Here is a 24,164-nt window from a genome sequence, read left to right on the forward strand (position 1 = left end):
TTCTTCAGCGCTCTATTGGGAGACCCAGACGATTGGGACGTCCAAAAGCTGTCCCTGGGTGGGTAAAGAAATACCGCATGTTAGAGCTGCAAAACAGCCCTCCCCTACGGGGGTGTCACTGCCGCCTGCAGGACTCTTCTACCTAAGCTGGCGTCCGCCGAAGCATAGGTATGCACCTGATAATGCTTGGTGAAAGTGTGCAGACTGGACCAGGTAGCTGCCTGGCACACTTGTTGAGCCAAAGCCTGGTGTCGTAATGCCCAGGACGCACCCACGGCTCTGGGTGAGTGGGCTTTTAGCCCTGAAGGAACCGGAAGCCCCGCAGAACGGTAGGCCTCTAGAATTGGTTCTTTGATCCATCGAGCCAGGGTGGCTTTAGAAGCCTGCAACCCTTGCGCGGACCAGCGACAAGGACAAAAAATGCATCGGAACGGCGCATGGGCGCCGTGCGGGAAGAAGGGAATTTTGTTACTTACCGTAAATTCCTTTTCTTCTAGCTCTTATTGGGAGACCCAGACGATTGGGGTATAGCTACTGCCTCCGGAGGCCACACAAAGCACTACACTAAAAAAGTGCAAGGCCCCTCCCCTTCTGGCTATACCCCCCCGTGGTATCACGGGTTCTCCAGTTTTAGTGCCAAAGCAAGAAGGAGGAAAGCCAATAACTGGTTTAAACAAATTAACTCCGAGTAACATCGGAGAACTGAAAAACCGTTCAACATGAACAACATGTGTACCCGCAAACAACAAAAACATCCCGAAGGACAACAGGGCGGGTGCTGGGTCTCCCAATAAGAGCTAGAAGAAAAGGAATTTACGGTAAGTAACAAAATTCCCTTCTTCTTCAGCGCTCTATTGGGAGACCCAGACGATTGGGACGTCAAAAAGCTGTCCCTGGGTGGGTAAAGAAATACCTCATGTTAGGGCTGCAAAACAGCCCTCTCCTACGGGGGTGTCACTGCCGCCTGCAGGACTCTTCTACCTAAGCTGGCATCCGCCGAAGCATAGGTATGCACCTGATAATGCTTGGTGAAAGTGTGCAGACTGGACCAGGTAGCTGCCTGGTACACTTGTTGAGCCAAAGCCTGGTGTCGTAATGCCCAGGACGCACCCACGGCTCTGGTTGAGTGGGCTTTTAGCCCTGAAGGAACCGGAAGCCCCGCAGAACGGTAGACCTCTAGAATTGGTTCTTTGATCCATCGAGCCAGGGTGGCTTTAGAAGCCTGCAACCCCTTGCGCGGACCAGCGACAAGGACAAAAAATGCATCGGAACGGCGCATGGGCGCCGTGCGGGAAATGTAGAGTCTGAGTGCTCTCACCAGATCTAACAAACGTAAGTCCTTTTCATACCGGTGAACCGGATGAGGACAAAAGGAAGGCAAGGATATATCCTGATTAAGATGAAATGAGGATACGACCTTAGGGAGAAACTCCGGAATGGGGCGCAGCACTACCTTGTCCTGGTGGAACACCAGGAAGGGAGCCTTGGATGACAGAGCTGCCAGCTCAGACACTCGCCGAAGCGATGTGATCGCAACGAGAAACGCCACCTTCTGTGACAGGCGAGAAAGGAAACTTCCTTCAGAGGCTCGAAAGGCGGCTTCTGGAGAGCAACTAATACCCTGTTGAGATCCCATGGATCTAACGGCCGCTTGTACGGGGGTACGATATGACAGACGCCCTGTAGGAACGTGCGCACCTTAGAAAGACGTGCTAGACGCTTCTGAAAAAACACGGATAGTGCCGAGACTTCCCCCTTAAGGAAGCCGAGCGACAAGCCCTTTTCTAACCCCGATTGCAGGAAGGAAAGAAAAGTAGGCAATGCAAATGGCCAGGGAGACACTCCCTGAGCCGAGCACCAGGTTAAGAAAATCTTCCACGTTCTGTGGTAGATCTTAGCAGAGGTGGACTTCCTAGCCTGTTTCATGGTGGCAACGACCCCTTGGGATAATCCTGAAGACGCTAGGATCCAGGACTCAATGGCCACACAGTCAGGTTCAGGGCCGCAGAATTCCGATGGAAAAAACGGCCCTTGGGACAGTAAGTCTGGCCAGCCTGGTAGTGACCACGGTCGGCCGACCGTGAGATGCCACAGATCCGGGTACCACGATCTCCTCGGCCAGTCTGGGGCGACGAGTATGACGCGGCTGCAATCGGATCTGATTTTTTGCGCAGTACTCTGGGCAAGAGTGCCAGAGGTGGAAACACATATGTGAGCCGGAACTGCGACCAATCTTGCACTAAGGCGTCTGCCGCCAGAGCTCTGTGATCGCGCGATCGTTGCCCTAAATGCCGGGACCTGTTGTTGTGCCGAGACGCCATTAGGTCGACGTCCGGCACCCCCCAGCGGCGACAGATTTCCTGAAACACGTCCTGGTGAAGGGACCATTCCCCTGCGTCCATACCCTGGCGACTGAGGAAGTCTGCTTCCCAGTTTTCTACGCCCGGGATGCGAACTGCGGATATGGTGGATGCTGTGTCCTCCACCCACATGAGGATTCGCCGGACTTCCTGGAAGGCTTGCCGACTGCGCGTCCCTCCTTGGTGGTTGATGTATGCCACCGCTGTGGAGTTGTCCGACTGGATTCGGATCTGCTCCCTTTCTAGCCACTGCTGGAAAGCTAGTAGGGTAAGATACCCTGCCCCGATTTCCAGAACCTTGATCTGAAGGGTGGACTCCTGCTGAGTCCACGTCCCCTGAGCCCTGTGGCGGAGACAAACTGCTCCCCACCCTGACAGACTCGTATCTGTCGTGACCACTGCCCAGGATGGGGGTAGGAAGGATCTTCACTGTGACAATGAGGTGGGAATAAGCCACCATTGCAGAGAGTCCTTGGCCGTCTGGGAAAGGGAGACTTTCCTGTCCAGGGAGGTTGACTGCCCGTCCCATTGGCGGAGAATGTCCCCTTGCAGTTGGCGCAGATGAAACTGCGCAAAGGGAACTGCCTCCATGGCTGCCACCATCTTCCCTAGGAAGTGCATGAGGCGCCTTAAGGGGTGCGACTGGCCTTGAAGGAGAGACTGCACCTCTGTTTGCAGTGAACGCTGCTTGTTCAGCGGAAGCTTCACTATCGCTGATAGAGTGTGAACTCCATGCCGAGATACGTTAGTGATTGAGTCGGTGACCGATTTGACCTTGCCAAATTGATGATCCACCCGAAAGTCTGGAGAGTCTCCAGCGTAACATTCAGGCTGCGTTGTCATGCCTCGAGGGAGGGTGCTTTGACGAGTAGATCGTCCAAGTAAGGGATCACCGGGTGTCCCTGAGAGTGCAAGACTGCTACCACTGCTGCCATGACCTTGGTGAACACCCGTGGGGCTGTCGCCAGACCGAATGGCAGAGCTACGAACTGAAGATGGTCGTCTCCTATCACAAAACGTAGAAAACGTTGGTGCTCCGTAGCAATTGGCACGTGGAGATAGGCATCTTTGATGTCTGTTGAGGCAAGGAAGTCTCCTCGAGACATTGAGGTAATGACGGATCGGAGGGATTCCATCCGGAACCGCCTGGCGTTCGCATGCTTATTGAGCAGTTTTAGGTCCAGAACAGGACGGAAGGAGCCGTCCTTTTTTGGAGCCACAAAGAGATTGGAGTACAAACCCTCGCCCTCGTTCCTGAGGGGGGACAGGGATCACCACTCCTTCTGCTCTTAGAGCGTCCACCGCCTGCAGCAGGGCATCTGCTCGGTGGGGAGGTGGGGCCGTTCTGAAGAATGGAGTCGGAGGACGAGAACAGAACACTGTCCTGTGCACGTGAGCACAATGTCCGTCACCCACCGGTCTGTGACCTGTGGCAGATAAATGTCGCCAAAGGCGGGGGAGTCTGCCATCAACCGCGGATGCGGAGAGAGAGAGAGAGAGCTGAGAGTCATGAGGAGACCGCCTTGGTAGCGGTTCCTCCGGCTGCCTTCCTTGGGCGTGATTGAGCCCGGCCGGAATCTGAGCCCGTCTGAGGTTTTGTAGCCCTTTTGCACGAGGACAATTGGGACCTGCCCGAGCTTGGAAGGACCGAAACCTCGACTGTACTTTTAGGACAGCATTAATAGGGTAAGTCGCAGTGCAGACATTGCGGAGTTACGGACGCCTCTGCGGTACAGATGTACATGTGCTCAAGGCCAGCTGCGCAAGAACAGCTGAAAAGGTTAGGTTGCCTATACGGCTGTGAATGCCGGAGCAACCGACACGCCGATAGCCTCCTAGACAGATTTCAACCAGAGTCCATCTGTCTGTGAATGGCATCTTTAAGTGAAGCCCCATCTCCAGTGCAACTATGGCTCTAGACGCAAGCCTGGAGATTGGAGAATCCACCTTTGGGACCCTGGGTCCAGCGCTTGACCACGTCAGGGAAAAGGGATAACGTGTATCTTAAAAACGTTTGGAGAAGACGCTTATCTGGTAAGGGTGGTGTTTCTGGACTGCTTCTCTGAAGTCAGCGTGGCCAGAAAAATACTCAATATCCGTTTGAGATACTGAAAAGGGACTTCTCCTGCTGTGAAGCTGACTCCTCCACTGGGGGAGCTGAGGGAGAAAGATCCAACCTTCCATTGATGGACGCTATAGGATCATTCCGTATGGCGTTACCATCCGGTGTATCCGGATTGATAGCGATGTCAGGATCAAAGTCCTGGAGAGCTGCCTTATCATACAGAGTCCTCCTGGGACCCCCCCGTTCCAAATGAGGTTGGTCAGGAAGATTGCCCATGGCCTGTCTGGACTGCAAGTCTCTATTGTCGAAACTGCAACTCCGTCCCTGTCCTTGGACAGGGATGACAGGTGGTTTCTTTGGCCACGACTAGTAGAGACCCCGGCAGACGAAGTGCTAGAGACCCCGGCAGACGAAGTGCTACAGGGGAGCATGCACACAATGGGACGGTGTCATGAACAGCATCCCATGTAGTAAAAACAGCACTGAAAATCTGTGTTGCTTTTTTGCCGCTGCCGACTAGCCATCTAGAAGTATATAGCCAAGATTGGTGACCGTACAGTGCAATGTATAGCATACAAGCATAAAGTACAAATGAACACTGCAGCACAAGCAATACAAGCAGCATAGAAGCCTGTGCCCTGGCACCTCTGCTGCTGTAGACTAGTCATCTAGGGGAATATAGCCCAGAAGAGTGACCATACAGTGCAATGTATAGCATACAAGCACAAGTACAAAAGCACACTGCAGCCCATGCAATACAAGCAGCATAGAAAAAAACCTGTGCCCCCGCACCCTTGGTTTTCTGCTGCTGTAGTCTAGCCATTCCAGGAGAATATAGCTAAGACTAGCGACTGTACAGTGCAGTGTATAGCATACAAGCATAAACACAAATGAACACTTCAGTACGTGCAATACAAGCAGCCTAGAAAGCCTGTGCCTTAGCACACCTGCTTTCCTGCTGCTGATGTGTCGCTCTCCAAGCGGGCATATAGCGACCTATGCAGTTAAAATACACATGTACACACTGCAGTAAATATTGGGGTCAGCACTATGTGTGCCGCTTACCGCCCGCCTATAAGCGGGTGTATGGTCGCCACCGTCCTGCCTGGTTGCCGAAAGTCCGAGCTCTGACTGCAGTAATGGCTGCCGGCGTCTTCCCCAGCTCGTGTGAGGAGGGGCGGGCCGTGGGCGTGCCCCAAGTCAGAGCGGGAATCCGGCGTCCGACAGTGTGCAGTGAGAGGGCTGGAGCATGTAAATAAGGCTCCAGCCCTCGGCGCTGCTGATTGCTCAGCGTCTGTCCCCTTCCCTGAGTGACAGGGAGGGGGCGGGAACGAAGCGGCACTAGGCCGCAGAAGCCGGGGACTGGATTTATAAGCGCCGCCGCCGTAAAAGCGTGGTCGGCGCCCAGTCCCCGGCGAACTACAAGTCCCAGCCGCGCCGCCGCTCCCGGAGCGTCCGGCGCGGTAGTTCCCAATACACAAAGTCACTCAGCAAAGCCGCAGTGACTGTAACCCTTTACTGTCCCCGGCGCACTAGCACACCCAGCAAGTCTGGAGTGTGCTGTGCCTGTGTGTACGGGGACACAGAGTACCTGTAATGGTGCAGGGCCATGTCCCTGAACGGTACTCCAGCTCCGTATCCAGCAGGTTCAAATGGGTCTGTGGATGGAGCCCGGCGTCAGAGCTTTGAGGCCGGCAGGATCCCACTTCCTCAGAGCCCCCCAGGGGGATGTGGAAGGAAAGCAGCATGTGGGCTCCAGCCTCCGTACCAGCAATAGGTACCTCAACCTTACAACACCATCAACGGGTGAGAAGGGAGCATGCTGGGGGCCCTATATGGGCCCTCTTTTCTTCCATCCGAAATAGTCAGCAGCTACTGCTGACTAAAATCTGTGGAGCTATGCATGGATGTCTGACCTCCTTCGCACAAAGCTTGAAAACTGGAGAACCCGTGATACCACGGGGGGGTATAGCCAGAAGGGGAGGGGCCTTGCACTTTTTAGTGTAGTGCTTTGTGTGGCCTCCGGAGGCAGTAGCTATACCCCAATCGTCTGGGTCTCCCAATAGAGCGCTGAAGAAATGTAGATTCTGAGTGCTCTCACCAGATCTAACAAACGTAAGTCCTTTCCATACCGGTGAACCGGATGAGGACAAAAGGAAGGCAAGGATATATCCTGATTAAGATGAAATGAGGATACGACCTTAGGGAGAAACTCCGGAGTGGGGCGCAGCACTACCTTGTCCTGGTGGAACACCAGGAAGGGAGCCTTGGATGACAGAGCTGCCAGCTCAGACACTCGCCGAAGCGATGTGATCGCAACGAGAAACGCCACCTTCTGTGACAGGCGAGAAAATGAAACTTCCCTCAGAGGTTTGAAAGGCGGCTTCTGGAGAGCAACTAGTACCCTGTTGAGATCCCATGGATCTAACGGCCGCTTGTACGGGGGGTACGATATGACAGACCCCCTGTAGGAACGTGCGCACCTTAGAAAGACGTGCTAGACGCTTCTGAAAAAAAAACACGGATATTGCCGAGACTTGCCCCTTAAGGGAGCCGAGCGACAAGCCCTTTTCTAACCCCGATTGCAGGAAGGAAAGAAAAGTAGGCAATGCAAATGGCCAGGGAGACCCTCCCTGAGCCGAGCACCAGGTTAAGAAAATCTTCCACGTTCTGTGGTAGATCTTAGCAGAAGTGGACTTCCTAGCCTGTTTCATGGTGGCAACGACCCCTTGGGATAATCCTGAAGACGCTAGGATCCAGGACTCAATGGCCACACAGTCAGGTTCAGGGCCGCAGAATTCCGATGGAAAAACGGCCCTTGGGACAGTAAGTCTGGCCGGCCTGGTAGTGACCACGGTCGGCCGACCGTGAGATGCCACAGATCCGGGTACCACGATCTCCTCGGCCAGTCTGGGGCGACGAGTATGACGCGGCTGCAATCGGATCTGATTTTTGCGCCGTACTCTGGGCAAGATTGCCAGAGGTGGAAACACATATGGGAGCCGGAACTGCGACCAATCTCGCACTAAGGCGTCTGCCGCCAGAGCTCTGTGATCGCGCGATCGTGCCATAAATGCCGGGACCTTGTTGTTGTGCCGAGACGCCATTAGGTCGACGTCCGGCACCCCCCAGCGGCGACAGATTTCCTGAAACACGTCCGGGTGAAGGGACCATTCCCCTGCGTCCATACCCTGGCGACTGAGGAAGTCTGCTTCCCAGTTTTCTACGCCCGGGATGTGAACTGCGGATATGGTGGATGCTGTGTCCTCCACCCACATGAGGATTCGCCGGACTTCCTGGAAGGCTTGCCGACTGCGCGTCTCTCCTTGGTGGTTGATGTATGCCACCACTGTGGAGTTGTCCGACTGGATTCGGATCTGCTCTCTTTCTAGCCACTGCTGGAAAGCTAGTAGGGCAAGATACCCTGCCCTGATTTCCAGAACATTGATCTGAAGGGTGGACTCCTGCTGAGTCCACGTCCCCTGAGCCCTGTGGCGGAGACAAACTGCTCCCCACCCTGACAGACTCGTATCTGTCGTGACTACTGCCCAGGATGGGGATAGGAAGGATCTTCACTGTGACAATGAGGTGGAAATACGCCACAATTGCAGAGAGTCCTTGGCCGTCTGGGAAAAAGAGACTTTCCTGTCCAGGGAGGTTGACTGCCCGTCCCATTGGCGGAGAATGTCCCATTGAAGTTGGCGCAGATGAAACTGCGCAAAAGGGAACTGCCTCCATGGCTGCCACCATCTTCCCTAGGAAGTGCATGAGGCGCCTTAAGGGGTGCGACTGGCCTTGAAGGAGAGACTGCACCTCTGTCTGCAGTGAACGCTGCTTGTTCAGCAGAAGCTTCACTATCGCTGATAGAGTGTGAAACTCCATGCCGAGAAACGTTAGCGATTGAGTCGGTGACAGATTTGACCTTGCCAAATTGATGATCCACCCGAAAGTCTGGAGAGTCTCCAGCGTAACATTCAGGCTGCGTTGTCATGCCTCGAGGGAGGGTGCTTTGACGAGTAGATCGTCCAAGTAAGGGATCACCGAGTGTCCCTGAGAGTGCAAGACTGCTACCACTGCTGCCATGACCTTGGTGAACACCCGTAGGGCTGTCGCCAGACCGAATGGCAGAGCTACGAACTGAAGATGGTCGTCTCCTATCACAAAACGTAGAAAACGTTGGTGCTCCGTAGCAATTGGCACGTGGAGATAGGCATCTTTGATGTCTGTTGAGGCAAGGAAGTCTCCTCGAGACATTGAGGTAATGACGGATCGGAGGGATTCCATCCGGAACCGCCTGGCGTGCACATGATTGTTGAGCAGTTTTAGGTCCAGAACAGGACGGAAGGAGCCGTCCTGTTTTGGAGCCACAAAGAGATTGGAGTACAAACCCTCGCCCTCGTTCCTGAGGGGGGACAGGGATCACCACTCCTTCTGCTCTTAGAGCGTCCACCGCCTGCAGCAGGGCATCTGCTCGGTGGGGAGGTGGGGCCGTTCTGAAGAATGGAGTCGGAGGACGAGAACAGAACACTGTCCTGTGCACGTGAGCACAATGTCCGTCACCCACCGGTCTGTGACCTGTGGCAGCTAAATGTCGCCAAAGGCGGGGGAGTCTGCCATCAACCGCGGATGCGGAGAGAGAGAGAGAGAGAGCTAAGAGTCATGAGGAGACCGCCTTGGTAGCGGTTCCTCCGGCTGCCTTCCTTGGGCGTGATTGAGCCCGGCCGGAATCTGAGCCCGTCTGAGGTTTTGTAGCCCTTTTGCACGAGGACAATTGGGACCTGCCCGAGCTTGGGAAGGACCGAAACCTCGACTGTACTTTTAGGACAGCTTTAATAGGGTAAGTCGCAGTGCAGACATTGCGGGGTTACGGACGCCTCTGCGGTACAGATGTACATGTGCTCAAGGCCAGCTGCGCAAGAACAGCTGAACAGGTTAGGTTGCCTATACGGCTGTGAATGCCGGAGCAACCGACACGCCGATAGCCTCCTAGACAGATTTCAACCAGAGTCCATCTGTCTGTGAATGGCATCTTTAAGTGAAGCCCCATCTCCAGTGCAACTATGTCTCTAGACGCAAGCCTGGAGATTGGAGAATCCACCTTTGGACCCTGGGTCCAGCGCTTGACCACGTCAGGGGAAAAGGGATAACGTGTATCTTTAAAAAACGTTTGGAGAAAACGCTTATCTGGTAAGCGTGTTGTTTCTGGACTGCTTCTCTGAAGTCAGCGTGGCCAGAAAAATACTCCATATCCGTTTGAGATACTGAAAAGGGACTTCTCCTGCTGTGAAGCTGACTCCTCCACTGGGGGAGCTGAGGGAGAAAGATCCAACCTTCCATTGATGGACGCTATAGGATCATTCCGTATGGCGTTACCATCCGGTGTATCCGGATTGAGAGCGATGTCAGGATCAAAGTCCTGGAGAGCTGCCTTATCATACAGAGAGTCCTCCTGGGACCCCCCCGTTCCAAATGATGTTGGTCAGGAAGATTGCCCATGGCCTGTCTGGACTGCAAGTCTCTATTGTCGAAACTGCAACTCCGTCCCTGTCCTTGGACAGGGATGACAGGTGGTTTCTTTGGCCACGACTAGTAGAGACCCCGGCAGACGAAGTGCTAGAGACCCCGGCAGACGAAGTGCTACAGGGGAGCATGCACACAATGGGACGGTGTCATGAATAGCATCCCATGTAGTAAAAACAGCACTGAAAATCTGTGTTGCTTTTTTGCCGCTGCCGACTAGCCATCTAGAAGTATATAGCCAAGAATGGTGACCGTACAGTGCAATGTATAGCATACAAGCATAAAGTACAAATGAACACTGCAGCACAAGCAATACAAGCAGCATAGAAGCCTATGCCCTGGCACCCCTGCTCTTCTGCTGCTGTAGACTAGTCATCTAGGGGAATATAGCCCAGAAGAGTGACCATACAGTGCGATGCATAGCATACAAGCACAAGTACAAATGCACACTGCAGCCCATGCAATACAAGCAGCATAGAAAAAAACCTGTGCCCCAGCACCCTTGGTTTTCTGCTGCTGTAGTCTAGCCATTCCAGGAGAATATAGCTAAGACTAGCGACTGTACAGTGCAGTGTATAGCATACAAGCATAAACACAAATGAACACTTCAGTACGTGCAATACAAGCAGCATAGAAAGCCTGTGCCTTAGCACACCTGCTTTCCTGCTGCTGATGTGTCGCTCTCCAAGCGGGCATATAGCGACCTATGCAGTTAAAATACACATGTACACACTGCAGTATATATTGGGGTCAGCACTATGTGTGCCGCTTACCGCCCGCCTATAAGCGGGTGTATGGTCGCCATAGTCCTGCCTGGTTCCGAAAGTCCGAGCTCGGACTGCAGTAATGGCTGCCGGCGTCTTCCCCAGCTCGTGTGAGGAGGGGCGGGCCGTGGGCGTGCCCCAAGTCAGAGCGGGAATCCGGCGTCCGACAGTGTGCAGTGAGAGGGCTGGAGCATGTAAATAAGGCTCCAGCCCTCGGCGCTGCTGATTGCTCAGCGCCTGTCCCCTTCCCTGAGTGACAGGGAGGGGGCGGGGAACGAAGCGGCACTAGGCCGCAGAAGCCGGGGACTGGATTTATAAGCGCCGCCGCCGTAAAAGCGTGGTCGGCGCCCAGTCCCCGGCGAACTACAAGTCCCAGCCGCGCCGCCGCTCCCGGAGCGTCCGGCGCGGTAGTTCCCAATACACAAAGTCACTCAGCAAAGCTGCAGTGACTGTAACCCTTTACTGTCCCCGGCGCACTAGCACACCCAGCAAGTCTGGAGTGTGCTGTGCCTGTGTGTACGGGGACACAGAGTACCTGTAATGGTGCAGGGCCATGTCCCTGAACGGTACTCCAGCTCCGTATCCAGCAGGTTCAAATGGGTCTGTGGATGGAGCCCGGCGTCAGAGCTTTGAGGCCGGCAGGATCCCACTTCCTCAGAGCCCCTCAGGGGGATGTGGAAGGAAAGCAGCATGTGGGCTCCAGCCTCCGTACCAGCAATAGGTACCTCAACCTTACAACACCATCAACGGGTGAGAAGGGAGCATGCTGGGGGCCCTATATGGGCCCTCTTTTCTTCCATCCGAAATAGTCAGCAGCTACTGCTGACTAAAATCTGTGGAGCTATGCATGGATGTCTGACCTCCTTCGCACAAAGCTTGAAAACTGGAGAACCCGTGATACCACGGGGGGGTATAGCCAGAAGGGGAGGGGCCTTGCACTTTTTGGTGTAGTGCTTTGTGTGGCCTCCGGAGGCAGTAGCTATACCCCAATCAATCGTCTGGGTCTCCCAATAGAGCGCTGAAGAAATTTTTGAATGGCCTTTTCTTAACAATCCTATCAAGGCTGCGGTTATCCTGGTTGCTTGTGCACCTTTTTCTACCACACGTTTTCTTTCCACTCAACTTTCCATTAATATGCTTGGATACAGCCCTCTGTGAACAGCCAAGGTTTTTAGCAATGACCTTTTGTGGCTTACCCTCCTTGTGGAGTGTGTCAATGACTGCCTTCTGGACATCTGTCAAGTCAACAGTCTCCCCCCCCCCATGATTGTGTAGACTACTGAACCAGACTAAGGAACCATTTTAAAATGTCTAAGAAGCCTTTTGTAGACGTTTTGAGTTAATTATTCTAATTTTCTGAGATAATGACTTTTGGGTTTTCATTGGCTCTAAGCCACAATCATCAACATTAACAGAAATAAACACTTGAAATAGATCCCTCTGTGTGTAATGACTCTATATAATACATAGGAACAGATCACTGTGTGTAATGACTTCTTTACACATCCATCTTCGCCATCCATCCATCCCCGCCATCTTGTCTTGAGATAGATAGATAGATATTATATAGAATGGATCTCTATGTGGAATTACTCTATAAACTATATAATATATAGGAATAGATCCCTCTGTGTGTGATGACCATATAATATATAGAAATAGATCCCTCTGTGTGTAATGACTATATAATATATAGGAATAGATCCCTCTGTGTGCAATGACTCAATATATATGTTTCACTTTTTGTATTGAAAACCTGAAATAAATTAACTGTTTGATGATATTCTAATTTATTGAGAAATACCTGTACTAATCTCCCAGGTACGCCTACATGGGTTAGTGCACAAGTGTAAAGCAGAACCACGTGGACGTAAGAAAACAGACTTGTGATTGTAAGCAACAGCTTACACCAGATTAGAAAACCATGGCTGCACCTCCCCTATACGCAGGTTAGGCTTGGCATTGCACCTCAGGTTTACTCACTACCAGACACTCGCATGGACATGTGTAGCATTTATCGCCTTTAGGGTATGATTCCACTTGCGTATGACTCGTGCGAGTCTCGCATTGGTATCACTCGGCACGGCGCACAATCTCCTGACAGGAGCGGGTCAGCTGCATATATTTCCATGCAGCTGAGCCGCCCCTGTCTGGAGAAAGTGCGGCTGTGCCGGGTGATACTCATGCGAGACTGCACGTCATACGCAAGTGGAACTCCAGTCTCAGCCATAATCTCTTCTAGTCCCCTTTAAATCACAGATGGGAGTACTCACGTGCCGAGGTCAGATGGTTTGCTGCTCAGTTGATTTATAAGTTCTTTGTAGCTGGGGTCGCGAAGGAGGGCTCGTGTTCGAGGGTCTGACTCTAATTTCTGGAATAAGTTAGGGGAGTTGAAGGGATTCATAAACTTTCTCTCTGTTGAGAATGAAAAAAAAAAAAATATTAGCAAATAAAAAAAAAAAAAAAAAAAAAAAAAAGGGACGGGAGTCTCTGAACTGACTACCTGCTAGCCGTGCCTCCATGTTCTGCAGACCCTCCTTCAGCTGTGCATTTGTAGGCTCGTATCGGAGACCCTCTTCATAGGTTTTCTTGGCTTCTTCAAAGCGATTAAGAAATTCCAAAGCTGCAGCTTTTCGAGAATACCCCTGTATAAGAAACGGGAATGTTAAATCTATGGTTATTAGGATCACTCTCTCCATATCCATATAAATAAAACAAAATGAAAACAAACCAGATCTAGCTGAAAAGAAGGGAATTTTGTTACTTACCGTAAATTCCTTTTCTTCTAGCTCCTATTGGGAGACCCAGACGATTGGGTGTATAGCTACTGCCTCCGGAGGCCACACAAAGCATTACACTAAAAAGTGTAAGGCCCCTCCCCTTCTGGCTATACACCCCCAGTGGGATCACTGGCTCACCAGTTTTAGTGCAAAAGCAAGAAGGAGGAAAGCCAATAACTGGTTTAAACAAATTCACTCCGAAGTAACATCGGAGAACTGAAAACCATTCAACATGAACAACATGTGGACCCGAAAAACCAACCCAAAAATCCCGAAGGACAACAGGGCGGGTGCTGGGTCTCCCAATAGGAGCTAGAAGAAAAGGAATTTACGGTAAGTAACAAAATTCCCTTCTTCTTCGGCGCTCCATTGGGAGACCCAGACGATTGGGACGTCCAAAAGCTGTCCCTGGGTGGGTAAAGAAATCCTTCATGTTAGAGCTGCAAAGACAGCCCTCCCCTACGGGGAGGCAACTGCCGCCTGCAGGACTCTTCTACCTAGGCTGGCGTCCGCCGAAGCATAGGTATGCACCTGATAATGCTTGGTGAAAGTGTGCAGACTCGACCAGGTAGCTGCCTGGCACACCTGTTGAGCCGTAGCCTGGTGTCGTAATGCCCAGGACGCACCCACGGCTCTGGTAGAATGGGCCTTCAGCCCTGATGGAACCGGAAGCTCAGCAGAACGGTAGGCTTCAAGAATTGGTTCCTTGATCCATCGAGCCAGGGTGGCTTTGGAAGCCTGCGACCCTTTGCGCTGACCAGCGACAAGGACAAAGAGTGCATCCGAGCGGCGCAGGGGCGCCGTGCGGGAAATGTAGATTCTGAGCGCTCTCATCAGATCCAACAAATGCAAATCCAATTCATATCGACGAACTGGATGAGGACAAAAGGAAGGTAAGGAGATATCCTGACTGAGATGAAAGGGGGATACCACCTTAGGGAGAAACCCCGGAATCAGGCGCAGCACCACCTTGTCCTGGTGAAACACCAGGAAAGGAGCTTTGGATGACCGCGCTGCTAGCTCGGACACTCTCTGAAGAGACGTGACCGTTACCAAAAAAGCCACTTTCTGTGACAGTCGAGAAAGTGAAAAAACAACCCTCAGAGGCCCCAAGGGCGGCTGCTGGAGAGCAATAAGTACCCTGTGCAGATCCCATGGGTCTAACGGCCTCTTGTGCGGAGGGACAATGCGACCAACCCCCTGCAGGAACGTGCGTACCTGAGGAAGTCGTACTATGCGATTCTGAAAGAATACAGACAGCGCTGGGACTCGTCCGTTAAGGGAGCCGAGCGACAAACCTTTTCCCAAACCAGATTGCAGGAAGGAAGGAAAAGTAGGCAATGCAAATGTCCAGGGAGACACTCCCTGAGCAGAGCGCTAAGAGAAGAATATCTTCCACGTCTTGTGGTAGATTTTGGCAGACGTCAGCTTCCCAGCCCGTCTCATGGTGGCAATGACGACTCGAGATAATCCTGAAGACGCTAGGATCTCGGACTCGATGGCCACACAGTCAGGATCAGGGCCGTAGAATTCAGTGGAAAAAACGGCCCTTGGGACAGTAAGTCTGGCCGGTCTGAGGGTGCCCACGGTTGGCCGACTGTGAGATGCCACAGATCCGGGAACCACGACCTCCTCGGCCAGTCTGGGACGACGAGGATGGCGCGGCGGCAAGCGGAGCTAAGCTTGCGTAGTACTCTGGGCAACAGTGCCAGAGGTAGAACACATAGGGTAGCTGGAACTGCGACCAATCCTGAACTAGGGCGCCTGCCGCCAGAGCACTTTGCTCGTGAGACCGCGCCATGAAAATCGGGACCTTGTTGTTGTGCCGAGACGCCATTAGGCCGACGTCCGGCATCCCCCAGCGGCTACAGATTTCCTGACACCATTCTGGGTGCAGAGGCCATTCCCCTGCGTCCATACCCAGGCGACTGAGGAAGTCTGCTTCCCAATTTCCTACGCCCGGGATGTGAACTGCGGATATGGTGGATGCTCTGTCCTCCACCCAAATCAGAATCCGCCGGATTGCCTGGTAGGCTTGGCGATGCGTGTTCCGCCTTGGTGGGCGATGTCTGCCACCGCTGTGGAATTGTCCGACTGAATTCGGATCTGTCTTTCTTCTAGCCACTGCTGGAAGGCTTGCAGGGCAAGATACACTGCCCAGATTTCGAGAACATTGATCTGAAGGATGGACTCCTTGACCGTCTGAGAAGGGAAACGTTCCTGTCTAGGGACGTCGACTCCCCAACCCATTGGCAAAGCATGTCCTATTGAAGTGGACGCAGATGAAACTGCGCGAAAGTGACTGCCTCTGCATGAGACGTCTTAAGGGGTGTGACTGGCCTTGAAGGAGAGACTGCACCCTCGTCTGTAGTGAACGCTGCTTGTCCAGCGGAAGCTTCACTACCGCTGAGAGAGTGCGAAACTCCATGCCCAGATATGTCGGCGATTGGGTCGGTGCCCGATGTAACCTTGAAAAGTTGATGATCCACCCGAAACTCTGGAGAGTCTCCAGCGCCACGTTCAGGCTGCGTTGGCATGCCTCTTGAGAGGGTGCCTTGACAAGTGGATCGTCCCAGTAAGGATCACAGAGTGACCCTGAGAGTGCAGGACTGCTCCCACTGCTGCCCTGAACTTGGTGAAAACCCGTAGGGCTGTCGCCAGACCGAAGGGCAGGGCTACGCACTGAAGATGCTCGTCTTCAATAACGAAAACGTAGCAAACGCTGGTGCTCTGGAGCAATCGGCACGTGGAGATAAGCATCCTGATGTCTATTGATGCTAGGAAATCTCCTTGCGACATTGAGGCAATGACGGAGCGGAGGGTTACATCCAGAACCGCCTGGCCTTCACGTGCTTGGTGAGCAGTGTTAGGTCCAGAACGGAACGGAAAGAGCCACTCCTTTTTTGGCACCCCAATCAGATTGGAGGAAAAAAACCGTGTCTTGTTCCTGAAGAGGAACAGGGATTACCACTTCTTCTGCCTGCAGAAGAGCAACGGCTCGGTGGGGGGAGGGGGGGGGGGGGGGGGGGAAGTGCTGAAGAACCGCGTCGGAGGACGAGAACAGAGCTCTATCCTGTACACGTGAGACAAAATGTCTCTCACCCACCGGTCTGTGACCTGTGGCAGTTAAATGTCCCCAAGCGGGAGATTCTGCCACCAACCGCGGATGCGGAGAGAGAGAGCTGACAGTCATGAGGAGACCGCCTTGGTAGCGGTTCCTCCTGCTGCCTTCCTTGGGCGTGATTGAGCCCGGCCGGAATCTGAGCCCCTCTGAGCCTTTTGAGCCCTTTTGGACGAGGACAATTGGGACCTGCCCGAGCCTGGGAAGGACCAACCTCGACTGTCCCTCCAGGACAGCATTACTAGGGTAAGTCGCAATGCAGACATTGCGAGGTTAAGGACACCACCTGCGGCACAGATGTACATGTGCTCAAGACCAGCTGCGCAAGCGCCGCTGAAAAAGGTTAGAGTGCCCATACGGCTGCGAATGCCGGAGCAACCGACACGCTGACAGCTTCACAGACAGACTTCAACCAGAGGTCCATCTGTCTGTCAATGGTATCTTTAAGTGAAGTCCCATCTTCACTGCAACTATGGATCTAGCCGCAAGCCTGGAGATTGGGGGATCCTTGGACCCTGGGTCTAGCGCTTCACCACGTCAGGTGAAAGGGATAACGTGTATCCTTAAAACGTTTGGAGAAAACGCTTATCTGGTAAGCGTGGTGTTTCGGAACTGCTTCTCTGAAGTCAGCGCCAGAACTGAAAAAGGATTTCTCCTGCTGTGAAGCTGAATATAAGCTGACTCCTCCAATGGGGAAGCTGAGGGAGAAATATCCAACATTCCATTGATGGACGCTATAAGATCATTCACTATGGCGTCACCATCCGGTGTATCCGGATTGAGAGCGGTGTCAGGACCAAAGCCCTGATCAGCTACGTCTGCCTCATCATACAGAGAGTCCTTGATGAAGCCGAGCGCCGCACCCAGCGAGCTAGCTTAGGCTGTCTGGGACTGCCGTCCGTGTCAGAGCCTTCACCCTGGAATGCCTGGGACCCCCCCGGAGCACTGATTACGTTCCAAATGAGGGTGGCCAGGGAGCATTAATCAAGATTGCCCATGGCCTGTCTGGACTGCAAAGTCTTTATCCCATGACAATCCATCAGCCGAAACTGCAACTCCGTCCCTGTCCCTGGACAGGGTTCACGGATGGTTCCTTTGGCCACGTCTAGTAGAGACCCCGGCTGACCAATTGCTACAGGGGAGCTTGCACACAATGGGGGTCAGTGGAACCTGCCGGTGGAACAGTATCACATGCGGGAAAAACAGCATAGGAAGCCTTGTTGCTTTTTTGCTGCTGTATTCAATTCATCCCTGCAATGTATTAGCATACAAGCATAAACACTTCAGCACATGCAATACAAGCAGCATAGAAAGCCTGTGCCTTGGCACCCTTGCTTTTTTGCTGCTGTTTTCCAGCCCTCTAGGAGAATATAGCCAAGAGTAGCGACCGTACAGTGCAATGTATGACATACAAGCATAAGTACAAATGAACACTTCAGCACATGCAATACAAGCAGCCTAGAAAAAAACCTGTGCCTTAGCACCCTTGCTTTTTTGCTGCTGTTATCTCGCCATCTAGGAGGGCATATAGCCAAAGATAGCGACCTACAGTGCAGTGTATAGCATACAAGCATCAAATACAAATGGACACTTCGGTATTTAGTGGGGTCAGCACTTCAGGTGCTGCTTACCGCCCGCCAACAACGCGGGTATGTGGTCGCCAGAGCCCTGTGTTGGTTGCCCAGAGCATGTCTCCGTTCCCCATCTCGGACTGCGTGCAGGAATGGCTGCCGGCGTCCTTCTCCAGCTCGTGTGACGAGGGGCGGGCCGTGGGCGTGCCCCAGACAAGAGCGGGAAACTGGCGTCCCACTGTGTCCAGTGAAGGGGGCTGGAGAATGCAAAGCAGACTCCAGCCCTCTGCGCTGACTGTGTGTACAGCGTCCCGCCTCTCCCTTGGCTGGCAGGGCTGGAGGCGGGAACGAAACGAAAACTAGGCCGCAAAGCCGGGGACTCGAGTAATAAGCGCGACCGTCCATGTGCACGGCCAGCGCGGAAGTCCCCGGCGCACCACAAGTCCCAGCCGCGCCACAGTGTAAAAAACACCCAGCAGCGGCCGGCGCGGCAGTTCCCAATACATAAATTCACTCAGCTAAGCTGCAGTGAATAATAGCACGAGCGCACCGCGCTGTTACCCCCGGCGCACTAACACTCCCAGCAATGCTGGTGTGTGTGTGTGCGCGCTCCCGGGGACACAGAGTACCTTAATGTAGCAGGGCCTGTCCCTGACGATACTCAGCTCCGTATCCAACAGGTTCTCTGGGTCTGTGGATGGAGCCCGGTCTCAGTGCCTGGAGACCGGTAAGATCCCACTTCCCTCAGAGCCCTCAGGGGGATGGGGAAGGAAAACAGCATGTGGGCTCCAGCCTCCGTACCCGCAATGGGTACCTCAACCTTACAAACCACAAGTGGGGTGAGAAGGGAGCATGCTGGGAACCCTATATGGGCCCTCTTTTCTTCCATCCGACATAGTCAGCAGCTGCTGCTGACTAAAAACAGTGGAGCTATGCATGGATGTCTGACCTCCTTCGCACAAAGCAGAAAACTGGTGAGCCAGTGATCCCACTGGGGGTGTATAGCCAGAAGGGGAGGGGCCTTACACTTTTTAGTGTAATGCTTTGTGTGGCCTCCGGAGGCAGTAGCTATACACCCAATCGTCTGGGTCTCCCAATGGAGCGCCGAAGAAATTACCATATTTTTCAGATTATAAGACGCACTTTTCCTCCCAAAAATTTGGGAGGAGGATGAGAGGTGCATCTTATAAGCAGACTATAGCTTACCAGGGGGTGCTGGAGAGGGGTCTCAGGACAGGGGCGATATGCTGAGGGCTGTGCGCTCTTGCTCCGCTGCGGGCAGCGAGGCAGGAACCGGATCCTGGATATTGGCAGTGCGGGCTTTAAATAATGATGTCCGGTGTCAGCGCGTGCGCAGATTGAGCTCTCGGCTCAAGACTTCATCTACGCATGTGCCACCTGAAAGTGGCGCCCGGAGGTGGCGCGTGCACAGAGGAGATATATGCTTATGATTGAGTAATCGTCTCACTCTGCGCACGCGTCAACTCCCGGCATTGACATTCAGGATGGCGGCCCCTGCTCACCGCCCACAGCGCAGCAGTCTCTCAGCGCCGCCGTCCGCAGCAAGCATCTGGGACACCCGCTTCACTGACGGCAGCACAGCCCCTGCCTCCTCCAACCCCCCCCCCCCCCTCCTCCAAGACACCACTGGATTATAGGACGGGCCCCATATTTTTTTTTTCTCCTCTGAATTTGGGGTGCATCTTACAAAATAAAAAATATGATACTTTTCTGCTTCCTTATAGGGGTATTTAAGTAGGCAACACCAATCCACAGTATAAGCGATAACCTTTAGATTTTTGGGGGTGCAGCCACTGGGACACCACTGATTGCCATTCCCATTATTATAGGGTAGTGGTGAACATATCCAACTACTGCTCCATGCATTCCCAATGGGGCTACCAGAAAATGCCAAATGCAGCACTCCAGCAGTCCTAGAATAAATGGCGTGGCGCTATGGAGTGTGCTGCAGATATATTGTTAATGAGACGATAAGTACCCTATTCCGGTGATGGGTGGTGTGAGAAGAAGGGAATTTTGTTACTTACCGTAAATTCCTTTTCTTCTAGCTCCTATTGGGAGACCCAGACGATTGGGTGTATAGCACTGCCTCCGGAGGCCACACAAAGCAATTACACTAAAAAGTGTAAGGCCCCTCCCCTTCTGGCTATACACCCCCAGTGGGATCACTGGCTCACCAGTTTTAGTGCAAAAGCAAGAAGGAGGAAAGCCAATAACTGGTTTAAACAAATTCACTCCAAGTAACATCGGAGAACTGAAAACCGTTCAACATGAACAACATGTGTACCCGAAAACAAACCAAAAATCCCGAAGGACAACAGGGCGGGTGCTGGGTCTCCCAATAGGAGCTAGAAGAAAAGGAATTTACGGTAAGTAACAAAATTCCCTTCTTCTTCGGCGCTCCATTGGGAGACCCAGACGATTGGGACGTCCAAAAGCTGTCCCTGGGTGGGTAAAGAATACCTCATGTTAGAGCTGCAAGACAGCCCTCCCCTATAGGGAGGCAACTGCCGCCTGCAGGACTCTTCTACCTAGGCTGGCGTCCGCCGAAGCATAGGTATGCACCTGATAATGCTTGGTGAAAGTGTGCAGACTCGACCAGGTAGCTGCCTGGCACACCTGTTGAGCCGTAGCCTGGTGTCGCAATGCCCAGGACGCACCCACGGCTCTGGTAGAATGGGCCTTCAGCCCTGATGGAACCGGAAGCCCAGCAGAACGGTAGGCTTCAAGAATTGGTTCTTTGATCCATCGAGCCAGGGTGGCCTTAGAAGCCCAGGGTGGCCTTAGAAGCCTGCGACCCTTTGCGCTTACCAGCGACAAGGACGAAGAGTGCATCCGAACGGCGCAAGGGCGCCGTGCGGGAAATTTAGATTCTGAGTGCTCTCACCAGATCTAACAAATGTAAATTCTTCTCATACTGATGAACTGCATGAGGACAAAACGAAGGCAAAGAGATATCCTGGTTAAGATGAAAAGAGGATACCACCTTCGGGAGAAACTCCTGAATGGGGCGCAGCACTACCTTGTCCTGGTGGAAGACCAGGAAGGGAGCCTTGGATGACAGTGCTGCCAGCTCAGACACTCTCCGAAGAGATGTGATAGCTACTAGAAAAGCCACTTTCTGTGAGAGTCTAGAAAGTGAAACCTCCCTCAGAGGCTCGAAGGGCGGCTTCTGGAGGGCAACTAGTACCCTGTTCAGATCCCATGGATCTAACGGCCGCTTGTACGGGGGTACGATATGGCAAACCCCCTGTAGGAACGTGCGCACCTTAGGAAGGCGTGCCAAACGCCTCTGAAAAAAGACGGATAGCGCCGAGACCTGACCTTTAAGGGAGCCGAGCGACAAACCTTTTTCTAACCCAGATTGCAGGAAAGAAAGAAAGGTAGGCAATGCAAATGGCCAGGGAGACACTCCCTGAGCAGAGCACCAGGATAAGAATATCCTCCACGTTCTGTGGTAGATCTTAGCGGACGTGGGCTTCCTAGCCTGTCTCATGGTGGCAACGACCCCTTGGGATAATCCTGAAGACGCTAGGATCCAGGACTCAATGGCCACACAGTCAGGTTCAGGGCCGCAGAATTCCGATGGAAAAACGGCCCTTGGGACAGTAAGTCTGGTCGGTCTGGTAGTGCCCACGGTTGGTCGACCGTGAGCTGCCACAGATCCGGATACCACGCCCTCCTCGGCCAGTCTGGGGCGACGAGTATGACGCGGCTGCAATCGGATCTGATCTTGCGTAGCACTCTGGGCAAGAGTGCCAGAGGTGGAAACACATAAGGGAGCCGGAACTGCGACCAATCTTGCACTAGGGCGTCTGCCGCCAGCGCTCTTTGATCGCGAGACCGTGCCATGAAGGTTGGGACCTTGTTGTTGTGCCGGGACGCCATTAGGTCGACGTCCGGCCTTCCCCAGCGGCGACAGATTTCCTGAAACACGTCTGGGTGAAGGGACCATTCCCCTGCGTCCATGCCCTGGCGACTGAGGAAGTCTGCTTCCCAGTTTTCTACGCCGGGGATGTGAACTGCGGATATGGTGGAGGCCGTGGCTTCCACCCACATCAGAATCCGCCGGACTTCCTGGAAGGCTTGCCGACTGCGTGTCCCCCCTTGGTGGTTGATGTATGCCACCGCTGTGGAGTTGTCCGACTGAATTCGGATCTGCCTTCCTTCCAGCCACTGCTGGAAGGCTAGTAGGGCAAGATACACTGCTCTGATTTCCAGAACATTGATCTGAAGGGTGGACTCCTGCTGAGTCCACGTACCCTGAGCCCTGTGGTGGAGAAAAACTGCTCCCCATCCTGACAGACTCGCGTCTGTCGTGACCACCGCCCAAGACGGTGGTAGGAAGGATCTTCCCTGTGATAATGAGGTGGGAAGAAGCCACCACTGCAGAGAGTCCTTGGCCGTCTGGGAAAGGGAGACTTTCCTGTCCAGGGATGTTGACTTCCCGTCCCATTGGCGGAGAATGTCCCATTGAAGTGGGCGCAGATGAAACTGCGCAAACGGAACCGCCTCCATTGCCGCCACCATCTTCCCGAGGAAGTGCATGAGGCGTCTTAAGGAGTGCGACTGACTTTGAAGGAGAGCCTGCACCCCAGTCTGTAGAGACCGCTGCTTGTCCAGCGGAAGCTTCACTATCGCTGAGAGAGTATGAAACTCCATGCCAAGATACGTTAGTGATTGGGTCGGTGACAGATTTGACTTTGAGAAGTTGATGATCCACCCGAACGTCTGGAGAGTCTCCAGTGCAACAGTCAAGCTGAGTTGGCATGCCTCTTGAGAGGGTGCCTTGACCAGTAGATCGTCCAAGTAAGGGATCACAGAGTGTCCCTGAGAGTGCAAGACTGCTACCACTGCCGCCATGATCTTGGTGAACACCCGTGGGGCTGTCGCCAGACCAAATGGCAGAGCTACGAACTGAAGATGGTCGTCTCCTATCACGAAGCGTAGAAAGCGTTGGTGCTCTGTAGCAATCGGCACGTGGAGATAAGCATCCTTGATGTCTATTGATGCTAGGAAATCTCCTTGAGACATTGAGGCAATGACTGAGCGGAGGGATTCCATCCGGAACCGCCTGGCGTTCACATGCTTGTTGAGCAGTTTTAGGTCCAGAACAGGACGGAATGAGCCGTCCTTTTTTGGCACCACAAAGAGATTGGAGTAAAAACCTTGACCTCGTTCCTGAAGAGGAACAGGGACCACCACTCCTTCTGCTCTTAGAGAATTCACCACCTGCAGAAGGGCATCTGCTCGGTCGGGATGTGGGGAAGTTCTGAAGAACCGAGGCGGAGGACGAGAACTGAACTCTATCCTGTACCCGTGAGACAAAATGTCTGTTACCCACCGGTCTTTGACCTGTGGCAGCCAAATGTCGCAAAAGCGGGAGAGCCTGCCACCGACCGAGGATGCGGAGGGAGGCGGCCGAAAGTCATGAGGCAGCCGCCTTGGAAGCGGTACCTCCGGTTGCTTTCTTGGGGCGTGAGTGAGCCCGCCAGGAATCAGAGCTCCTTTGCTCTTTCTGAGTCCCTTTGGACGAGGAGAATTGGGGCTTGCCCGAGCCTCGAAAGGACCGAAACTTTGACTGCCACTTCCTCTGTGGAGGTTTGCTTGATCTGGGCTGGGGTAAGGTGTCCCTGACTGTACTCATGCTCCGAATCCAGCAGGTTCTCTGGGTCTGTGGATGGAGCCCGGCCTCAGGGCTTGGGGGCCGGCAAGATCCCACTTCCACAGAGCCCTCCAGGGGATGTGGAAGGAAAACAGCATGTGGGCTCCAGCCTCTGTACCAGCAATAGGTACCTCAACCTTACAAGCACCACCGCGGGTGAGAAGGGAGCATGCTGGGGGCCCTATATGGGCCCTCTTTTCTTCCATCCGATATAGTCAGCAGCTACTGCTGACTACAAACAGTGGAGCTATGCGTGGATGTCTGACCTCCTTCGCACAAAGCAGAAAACTGGTGAGC

General features: G+C 53.3%; 1 protein-coding gene across 1 annotated transcript in view; it reads right to left on the reverse strand.

Annotated features, from left to right (window-relative positions):
• STIP1 (stress induced phosphoprotein 1) overlaps window positions 1-24,164 on the reverse strand; it is a 74,751-nt gene that overhangs the window by 39,898 nt on the left and 10,689 nt on the right. The window contains exons 3-5 of the mRNA XM_075325375.1: window positions 13,213-13,354; window positions 12,983-13,124; window positions 12,514-12,592 (exon numbers count right to left, since the gene is read on the reverse strand). Coding sequence (XP_075181490.1) covers window positions 12,514-12,592; window positions 12,983-13,124; window positions 13,213-13,354 — 363 coding nt within the window. The remainder of the gene's footprint in view (window positions 1-12,513; window positions 12,593-12,982; window positions 13,125-13,212; window positions 13,355-24,164) is intronic.

This window comes from Anomaloglossus baeobatrachus, chromosome 10, assembly GCF_048569485.1.
Source record: "Anomaloglossus baeobatrachus isolate aAnoBae1 chromosome 10, aAnoBae1.hap1, whole genome shotgun sequence".
NCBI lineage: Eukaryota > Metazoa > Chordata > Amphibia > Anura > Aromobatidae > Anomaloglossus > Anomaloglossus baeobatrachus.